At 40.6% G+C, this 10,733-nt stretch overlaps 1 protein-coding gene across 1 annotated transcript; it reads right to left on the bottom strand.

The window, feature by feature from the left end:
* Window positions 1-2,800: 2,800 nt before the first annotated feature.
* On the bottom strand, window positions 2,801-10,418 carry GID8 (GID complex subunit 8 homolog). Its single transcript, XM_084296508.1, has 5 exons — window positions 10,341-10,418; window positions 9,038-9,167; window positions 7,666-7,862; window positions 6,944-7,141; window positions 2,801-6,615 (listed from the first exon to the last, which is right to left on the bottom strand). The coding sequence occupies exons 2-5, from the start codon at window positions 9,153-9,155 to the stop codon at window positions 6,442-6,444; spliced, it is 687 nt and encodes a 228-aa protein (XP_084152634.1). The 5' UTR covers window positions 9,156-9,167; window positions 10,341-10,418; the 3' UTR covers window positions 2,801-6,441.
* Between the last annotated feature and the right edge of the window lie 315 nt (window positions 10,419-10,733).

Here is a 10,733-nt window from a genome sequence, read left to right as displayed (position 1 = left end):
AGTTGCAATGCTGCTTGTGGTGGCGGGGACAGCCCCTGCTCCTCCAGCTTTCGCTTTTGTTTTTCTCAGGTTTACCAGCAGAAACATCTGTCTCTGCTTTTTAAGGTTTCCCATCTAAATTTAGGGAGAAAACGAATAGTTATCGGTGTTGTTGCAGCCTGGGTTAACTCTGTCGGACAGAGCCGCTGCCTTCCTGTAAGCGTCACGGAGATGCAATCAGGCTCCTTTATGGAAATAGATGATTAAAATAATGATTATCCCAGTCCAAAACAAGAGGAGGCGTGAGTCACTTCAGGAGTATGAATGAGCAGGTGGAGCTCTGTTAAGATGTTGTACAGGTGGCCAACAGCAGCTTGGATGCAGGCATGGCAAAACTTTGGTAGAAGGATGGAGAAGGAGCTCCCGCACAGCCTGCCAAGGGCAAATATGGCCCTTGGGAAAAAGGTACTGAAGCTCCTGGGTTACGCTAACAAGTACAGGGCACAGGTGCACGGCTGGCTTCTCCCATCTGCAGCCAGGAAAAGCAGCAGCCTGTAAATGTTCAATAAAATTAAGACTTCAGCAGAACAGCGTTTAGCTAACTCACTCATTCTTCTCCAAAGAGGAATGCTTTTCAAGTCCCTGAAGAGCAGTTAGCTTAGATCAGGAGAGGTAACAGCATTATTGAGCTAAACCTCACAGAACGAAGCAGAAAAAGGCTCCTCACACTCCACAGAAACAACTCCAGAATCAGTAGGCCCTTAGGGCTGACAAACGCAAAAATCATAAAGTCACACTGCTTTTTGCCTCAGCATTTCTTCCTCCAAGGAAAGAGGTCTCCCCAAAAAGGCATATGGCATAGCCACGTATAGTTTTACAGGCCTCCAACCCCTATAGAAAGCAAACAATGCCGACAACTGTGGCAAATGGAAACTGGGGGGTGCTGTGCAGAGTAACCACAGGGCTTAAGCTTCATCAAATTGTAAGCTTTCCTTCAATTATTTGGACAGGAAATTAGAAACTATGCGAAGAAGGTATTTTTATTCATTCTGTTAACTGTGTCTGTTTCCAGAAGAGGGAGCCAAGTCATGAAAAATGCAGCCAAAAATCAAAACCATTGTTCCATCTGTTATAAGGGGTGTATATGTAGTTGTTGCTTTTGTTGGGGTGGTTTTAAGTAGCATATATGTTTAGAGTTAAATTAATTCCAGGCAGGAGGGGAGATGAGTGCTGATGTAAGTACTGAAGTGAAATGTAGGTAATAAGGTCAAGAAAGAATAGAAGAGATTTTGGGCAGGATACAGTAATCACAGATAAAATCTTGTACCCATACTTGAGTTACTATGTTAAGTCACATCTCAATAGGATGCACACACATCCAACACTGACACTGCAACGTTGGCTTATTAACTTGCTAAAATTATGATTGAATTTGGAAACTGAGTGTCAAAGTTTTCTGTATTTGTACTCTTGCACTTCCTCCCTTCTGCTCAACATCATGTATTCCATCAAAAGGCTGACTAATTTGTTTCTAATGTAAAGATCTAATTTTACTTTCAAAAATAGCTGGAGTTAGAAAATGTGTTTGAGTGTAAAATTAACACCCAGTTTCTAACATCCACCACATGCACATAAAACGTTTAAGAAGTAAAAAAAAAACACGTTATTCTTTTCACTGCTTCATAACTTTCTGGAAGCGAACTTCCCATCAGGCTGATTAAATAGCAAATGGAAATAATGCACTAGACACGTGCTGACTTCAGAAAATAATCTTACTCAAGAACACAATCGCCCCTAGTTTTTTTCTGCGTTCAGCTTTATCTGTCCAAAGACTAAATCAAACAAATGATTATTTGGTTAGCATTCAAGCAGATATTTACTATGGCTGAACTTCACCCACACAATGGCTGTATTATGTGGATATTTTATGAAGTTGAGCACAAACCACGATGCAGTTATGTATTTCTGAGAGGATATGAGAAGAGAAATAGGTTTACACATTCCATAAAAGACAACTGTTTCTTGAAAGAATGGTCTGAAAGCAGCTTGAAAGAGCCCTGCTATGTATGAGCAGTTTTAACATAACTTATTCCCAATCCAAGGAAAATGCAGGTGATTTCTAGTGCCAAACAACAGAAATTTGCAAAATTGCTGCGGACAGCTACATGCTGAAAAATAAGCAGAATATGAGAGAAGTTGACAAAGGGAGATGTTTTTTAAACGAACAGCAGCTCCCGTGCAGAAATTCGTCCAGGTGGTTGTAAGGTAGAAGTATGTTATCAGAATTCCAGCTTAGCACATGGAGCATAAAAAAAGCACAGGATTTTCTGCTTCTGAAGTGCCTGAAGGTAGCTGTGTGTAGCCCACCTGTACTTTGGCCAACCTTGTCCTCAATTTCATAATATGAAAGCCAGAGGGGAGAGAAAAAGAAAAGAAGTAGGTTCTAGTGCTAAAATGTTGATCGTGAAATGCAAATCCTTGTGAGGGTCCTGTTTGTATGCTTTGGGTTTTGTCCCTATACAGCTGTGCAAGTAATGTGAACTACCTGACAAGCAGGGCTGGGGACAGACAGCTTTGCTCGTGAATTCTACTGTGCCCTTGTCATTAAGAACTTTATGGCAGGAAGTAATACTGACCAGTTGCTTCTAGATGGAGATCTACAGTGCAGGTCAGAACCCATCACAACTTTCTGTAGTGCAAAGGGAGATGTAGGGCAATGTATTCCTCGTTATCATTTTATATTCAGTGAAGTATCCGAAGGATGCTTTCAGCTGCTGACAACAGGAGGCCTGGCAACCCGTGAAGATAAGACACAGAGGGATCACACTCCAACTCAATTTAATAAGCTTCATAATGAACTTGGACAGAAAATGGTTTGAAATAAGTTGAGCAACACTCATCTACTAGTCAAGGAATTTTTAAGTAATGCTTTTAAGCTTATATTCAAGCATACAAAGCATAAATTTTACAAATTAAAAACAATAAAATCACCCTAGAATAATGTAATGGCTTCCCCTATATGTACAAGGAGTGGAAAGGAGACGGAATTATTTCCAGGTCATTTCACAGATTTTTAATGCTACATAAGTGCTCTCCACACTCATTTCAATTTTTCTTTTAGTGCGGGTGGAAGGAGCAGAAAGTGTTTCAATGAAATCATCTTAAGACTGAGAGAGGTACTTCACCTGGTTTCAAGCTCTGTATGTTTGCCTCTTCAAAAGTCTTGAGAGGAAATGCTTTACTTAAAATTCTGCTGTTAGGTTTCTGCGCAACAGCCCCAGGTTTTCCAGCTAGATAAAATTAAACGGTTCAGTAAGTATTTCTCAGAAAGTACTGCCAGTACTTCATCTTCATGGAAACCCATTATCCACAGCCTTTTACAAATCACTCCATTGTACAACAGAAGCAACCAGAGTTTAGCTTAGATTTGACAGGCAGAAAAGAAACATGGTAACAGCCAAGAGACAGTCATTAGGGAGGCGATAGGTTTTGGAGAAGGAGTGAGATTCGTAGCCTAATCAAAACACACTTGATATAAAGTCTTTTTGCAGAGGCATATAAGACAAAATATTTTACAATCCAACTTTGTTATGTTCATAGCATTAACGAAAAAAAAATCTTACTTTCTATCAACAAAGGAAAGGCTGGGGGAAGAATGAGTGTAGTGTGCCACATTTAATTACCAGATTTGTTTGCCACCTTCGTGTTTGGAACAAATCTTCATACAAAAGTTAGTCTCGTATTCTCAGTTCTAAATTAAGTGAAACAAAATATGTATTTTTACACTAAAGCAAACTGATCAAAGTGGCATTTAATAGTATTTGTTAAAGTGGTTATCTAACAAAAATGGGTTAACAAAATCCCATTCATTAGTAGTCACCAAATAAGACATTTCTCATGCATATGACAAAAGTTCATTCGTGTACTGACAGAGGTCTGTTTACTGTGTACAATATTTCCATAAATTATAATATGTTTCACAGCCCCTACCATTCAAGAATATTTCAAACAGATTATATATTATATTTGTATATGCAAACTATTTTATATACACTAATATAAAGATCCTTAGAAGTACCATTATGACTACCTTTATGCTTTCTCTAAAATGCATAGCTTTCGAATATTTTCTTGCAGTTACCAAAAACTTTACAGATTAAAGCTGCTTATCAATGTGGCATGTTCATAAAAACAAAGTGAAATAGTTCTATACTAATTTTATATTAAACTCCTTAAAAAACATGTTTATTTTTAATGGAAAAAAAACAAGCTAGTGAAAATTCAAGTACTCTACGCTCAATCTCTGCCCAAATACTATATGAAATTAATGTAGCGTTCTAGAAGTACAGTGAACTTCTCAACCAGGACTGTAATACTGCATTTCTCATGGAGAAAAATGCTAGTCATGCCACAAAAACGCACCACTTTCCACTTCATCCGGGAGAAGCTTTAGATGACATTTAGTAAACGAGTGTCAGAATGGAGGAAAAGCTGATCAGTTATATGTGAAGAAATTAGAGCTATTCCAGTTTTGTTTCTGCAGTTTGTTATTAAACAAAGTTACATTAACCATACAGTTTCTCACAAACTAAAAGTTATACATGGTTTTCAGACATCAACCGACTGGAAAAAGCCAAAAAAATAAAAAAAAAAAGAGAGAGAGAGAGAATACAACTGTTAAAATTTTGGTGTTAGAATAACCAGTCTGGGTGAAGGAAAGCCAGACTGCTGTTGTAGTTGAGGGGTAACTGATAGCTTGTTTGTTGTGTGTCAATTTCAAGACCTCCATGCCACAAATGCCTTAAAAGTGCAGAACGAAACTATCAGTAATAAATGGGAACAAATCATTTTGTTATATCCATCATCTAGCTTAACCTTGGTGCCCTGCATCTCTAATAGCCGCTTAACAAACAATGGTTTCCCCCCACAAAATATAGCTACACAAGTAAACAGTGTTCACAGTAATGCAATCAGTAACAGGTTTTGTTAGTTTCCATAAATCAGGTGTATCTGCAAAGCTTTATACAGTTTAATGCATAAGTATTCCAGTAAAATTAAGTGAAAACTAAGTTTCATTCTACAGGGTAATATCTACGGTACTAGACTAGATTATGTACAGTATGGGACTGGTATGACAACTGCCAGTGTTTCGTGATGTTAAGCTGCTTCACCCATCAGATCGGTCTTTGTTCAGCAAATCTTTAATAACTTGATATACGGACCTAAAAATCTAGAGATCAATTTGGCAAGATTAGTGCTTTCTACCACCGGTTGTATACCAGTGAACAGTGCTGTAAAATTAAGTCGACCTGAACATCCCATACCCAGAAGATTACAATTTGTTGACTTGAAAGTCTGGACTTCACATGTAAAACGTTAAAACTATAATCCTAACTGGAGTGAGGACAGTCAGTAAACAAAGTAATACAGGTGAAGATGAACTGCATCTCTTCAGAAAGGTACGGAAGAATGGAGAAAATGGAAACTTCGGTCTTTAAAGACAGCCCTGCTCCCCTCAAGGCATAAAAATAGCCCAAGTAGCTCTAAAACTACGATTCTTATTCAGCAAGCATAAAGGCAGATCCTGCACAAGATGATACATCAGAGGCTTCAATGAGCATCTCTCCCCCTGCTTCATTTCCTAGCGCATCTTTTAGCTTACAAAAATCCAGCGGCTGTCAAAGCTTTGGTAGCCTGCTGGAATCACTGCAGTGCCTACAACTGCAAATTCAACACAGCGGGGGAAAGGTCCCTGTCTGAAAAACTCTCAAACACCTCTGTGGGCCATTTTGGTCATTTGTGAAAATTAAGAAAGAACTTACTTCCAACAATACTCCTCATGAAAAAGATGGGTCACTGATCCATTATGAACATAGCTCTCACCATATAAAGCACCAAAAATTCAGAAACAAGGAAAAAAAAAGTCCTTAAATTAAGATTTACAAGTTTGTACACTATTTCCTAGGCAAAAGGTTGAACTTACTGCAAAGTTTATAGATGAAAACTTGACCAGTTACTTTTAAGGGGAATGTATATCTGGCTATAACTTAAAGGTAGAAAATATTCACTGTTCTATATACATATTTCAAACAGGAGACAGATAAACGTAACTGAATAGTTGCCAATATAACTCCATATTAACTCACTGGCCACTAAACTAGGCATCAGTAGCCAATTAGAAAGCTTGTGTTTTGTACTTTTAAAAATGCTATTTTTCCTGTCTTCTTTACTTGTTTTTTAAAAATGTATTATAGTGCATAGCCTAAGTCAGACTTTCAGAGATACAGCGCCTTTCAATGCAGTTTTTGCAGCATTTAAAAGGGACTTTTCTCCCTTCAAATTAGATGTTCATTGAAAAATCTGAATTGAGTGCTGTACTGTAGTAAAAATATTTCAGTCACAGACTGATATAAATGTATACTGTGCAGTACTATGATTGTTTGATGTCCATCTGCACACGTTTTACTTGGGTTCTTCAATCGTCCCCTTGCTGAGGTCTGTCATTTTGGGATATTTCACCTTCTTCTGGTCTAGCTCATTCTGAGCCCACAGTAGTAGTTTCAGTAATTTTGCCAACTTGGGTGTTGATTCACGGTTTTCATAGTCTAGAACAGCTTGATTAACCTCACTCCAAACCTGGAAAAGAAATACTGGAGTTTAGCAGTAGTTTTCCTACGATTAACATTGGTAATGTCACACAGACATTGATAACGTCACACACGGCTCGTTGGTTCCTCAGAACACAGCCTCGACAAAGCTCCATATGCTAAAAGCCTGGAGAAAATAAGGGAGAGAGCCAAACAGTTGATTACAATAACATCAGTTTTGTGAATCCTGCTTAAGAAATACTTCTGTTCTTTTGCACGCTGCTACGTACATTTTTCTAAACACTTCAAAAATATTTGGACATCATTTTTAGCAAAAACAAATAAAAGATATCAACTTTGCTTCAAGAAAATACTACCTTCTGTCGCTGCATCATGTTCAGCAAGTCTCCAAATGGCGATTCTTCGGGATTATCGAAGGCGAGCAAAGCCAACGTACGCTCCATTTCTGTCAGGCATTCCCGGCTCTCCTCGCCTTGCTCTGCTAATTGGGTCTGAGCAAATTCTAGAGCTGCTTCTGTCTCACGCTGCCGAATCAATTCAATCAAGTGCTGTTGCTACATACAAAAAAAAAAAGGAAGCATAGGCATATTGTCTAAACAAATACACAGTTCTCAGTATTTCAAGACCATAATCTTCAGTCATTAGCATGTAATTTGAGACAAATGCTCACACATAATTTGTCAGTTTAAAGTTAATTCTAAATGCGTTAAGATGAGAAACAACTGAATTGTTAACAAAATCTACTGGAAAAGGTAACTTGATGCTTTCAAGTTATATGTTTTGGAAACATGTTACTAAAGGAACTACAAGAAATTCAGATTAGTGATAATTCTGAGGTTGGTAGATCACAGACCATTCTGGCTGTTAGGTATTTTCATGTTACTAATTAATTGCATATGATAGTTACTGCACCACGCCACAAAGTTTCCCACTGCTACAAAATGATGCCAAGAACAATCAGTTTAAGCTGCACCCACATTCAGCCACAAACCCTTAACATAGTCCTAAAAGTCAAACTACTTTTTCCAGTCCTTCAGCAACTTCTAAAACAAAATTAAAGTTTGCCACCTGTCCTTACCTGCAAATGAAAGTAAAGGTATCTGTTCGTATCTAACAATTCTGGATGGAGGCTGTTTATTAATGCAATGGCTTCTTGAATCTGTCCTTTCAATATCATTTCTCGTATTTTTATTCTTTCATCAAGAGTCTCTAAATCAACACTGGGTTCAATTCCAGACTCCATTCGAAACTTCTCAGCCGCTTCCTTAAAGCCCTCTGAAATAGAAACATTTTACGTATAAAACCAGTTTCATCAAACAACTTAAAAAAAAAAACAGCTTAAATTGAAAGATTTCAGTATTGCTCATGTATTTTTGTGATTTAAATAGGAATTCTGAACTTCTGAAAAATTATTTTTTGTATCTTTATTTATGTAGGTATCTAATCCAACACGCATCTAGCGGTACACACCTAGTTCATTAACTCAAGTGCCCTCATTCTCTAAGGATGTGTGCCAGATGTATTCCAATACTTCTTAACTTTAAAGCTTTAATAGAGCAGTGTAATTATTCCAAAATGGGCTCACATTTTCAAGATTTGGGTGGTTTTGCTTCGCCCTCTATCCCATTCACGTTTATACAATTTTACTAAGAACAGACAGGAAAATAAGATCAATTTTGCTTTTCTAAAAAAATGCAGCGTTAGTATGAGAAAAAGTTGTAACATCAATTCTAAACCTTAAGTTATGCTTTCATACACACAGAAATGATTTAGCATACTTTACTGGGCCACTAAGATGCTCTTCCCTCATCCCAGAAACTCCAGCCATGCACCAACGTAAACAGGGGTGTAGATCAGATATAAATGCCTCCACCCTGGTATAGCTTACTCTGATGGCATGCATCATAATTGCTAGGGACAACTTCCAAGAGTTTTTGATTGCTTAAAGAATGAAGTAAGGCTATGTGCTGAAGGGCTTAGTATTTTTGGACTCAACTATTTTGAGAACAGTGCTCTTTCAGAGTCTTTCTAGACAGTTAAAGTTTGCTTCTGACGGCTGTTCTGTGCAGATTTTAAAGTGCTTTTTAACAACAGCAACGTCTTGAACTGTTTTAATTGCACAAAAAAAAGTTACCGTACAAAAGCGGGTCATTTTTGTTAACAGAATTCCAAAAAATATTTTTTTAAAATCTTTCAGCACAAGAATTAAGGTTAACAAGTGTAATTTCTATTGCTTGATATCTGCTAAGTCTCTGATTTAGTATATTTGAGTCAGCGTCCACTTAAGGTGAGCAGCTGTATGCTACTAAGAGAAACCAACAGCAGTCACTGAAACTTTTAAGTCCTTAACTTCACTCTATGTAGTAACTTATTCTAACCAAAAATAATCTGTCCTGATAAAATAAACAGCATGCATTTAAGAGCCTCCCAGCACTACTGCTCATTGTTACCTGTCACAAGGTAGTTCATGATAAGGCGGTTCATGTCTGCTCTCTGAATATGCAAGTTATTAAGCTTTTCCATCCATTCATCTTTCGTGATTTCATCAGGTTTTTCTGCATAACTCATCCTGGACTCTTACTATAAAGAAAAAAAAAAGCGTTTCATTTAGCACAATTCAATTAAAAGCAAGTTTAATGTATACAAACACTGTGCTACTACTGTCTTTATATCTTTCTTATGAAATCTTTTAAATTAACAATCCAAAAGACATCCTTTTATCTCAAACCACTTTTACATTTTTCTCCTCCATTTTCCTGCACATTGACACCTACGAGTCAGTTTCTAAGGCTGCTTTCATCCATCACCAGAACGCAAAATTTTAATACCATTTTCTTGTGCTTACTCTTAATTCCAGTCCAAACAAACCTTGTACATAAGTTTTATGCAGGACACACAACGCCATGATGTAGCACTAATAAACCATGGTTTATACAGAAAATTTCTAGCAAACCTCTAAAGCAAAACTTATGTAAAATACATTTACTCTGAAGTTTTCAACAGAACTTGAACTAGTTAGGTATGTATATTACATGACTATAAAACAGCACACGGTAATTTATCCAACGTACAACAGAAAAACTTATACTAAGCATGGCTGTTCCCAAAAGTACCCCGTCAACACCAATAAATTATCTCCTAGCATTTTTCTCGACTCCACGTTTTCCAGACTTGGAACCAAAGCGCTTTTCTAAATCGCGAGCCGGCGTTTCACTATTTCTACCTCCCAGCCACTACGACAGGGGCGGCGAAAGGGGGAGGAGAAGGCGGCGACAACAACAGCAACAGGCACCCGATGGCTCCCGGGCAGGCAGGAGCGGCAGGGCGCGCTCCCAGCCCGGCTCCTTCCCCACACGGTCCCCTGCTCCCAAACCGCCCCCGCAGCCCCAACGCCCCCCCGGGACAGCGCCAGGTGGCACCCAAAGGCCCCCGGAGCGGCACAGCACCCCTGGGCCCGCTCTCTACAACCAAACAGCGGGAGAACGCGGCTCCGAGATCCCCCCACAGCCACAGCCACAGCCCCGTCCCCTCAGAGCCCCCTCAGGGTCCCCTCAGGGCCCCTCGGCCTCCCCTTTCCCTCATCCCACACCCACCCCGGCGCTGCCCCCCGCGGCCCGGCCCTCCCAGGGCCCGGCCCAGCGGAGCTCCCGGCCTCGCCAGCTCCAAGCCCGGCGCCTCCCCCTCGCCCACCCGCGGCCTCCCGCCGAGCTGAGGGGCCCGGGGGAAGGCGCGGAGCCGCCGCCGCCATCTTACCGCGCGCCGCGCTCCGGCACCACCGCGGGCCCCGCCGCCGCCTCCGCCAGGCCGCGCCGCGCGCCGCGCTCTCTCGCGAGAACTCGCGCTCTCTCGCGAGAACTCCCCCCCCTCTCCGCCAATCAGCGCCCCGAGAGGTGCGGGAGAGCGCAACCAGAGAGACGCCCGGCGGGGTGGTAGGATCATAGAGATGAGCCGAGGTGGGGCGGCTCGGTACCATAGAGAGGGAGGGAGAGTCCGCCAGGGTTACCATAGAGGCGGGCGGCTGAGCGCGGTTACAAGATGGCCGCCGGCCGCCTGAAGCAGCTTTTGAGGGGGGCGAAGCGAGCGCGCTGTGAGCGCGGTGGAGGCGGCGGGGCCAGGCCTCGTCTGCTCCCTGCCTGCCCTCAGCAG

Source organism: Netta rufina (assembly GCF_964035555.1).
Source record: "Netta rufina genome assembly, chromosome: 16".
In the NCBI taxonomy this organism is placed as follows: domain Eukaryota; kingdom Metazoa; phylum Chordata; class Aves; order Anseriformes; family Anatidae; genus Netta; species Netta rufina.
This window is presented reverse-complemented; position numbering and strand designations above follow the sequence as displayed.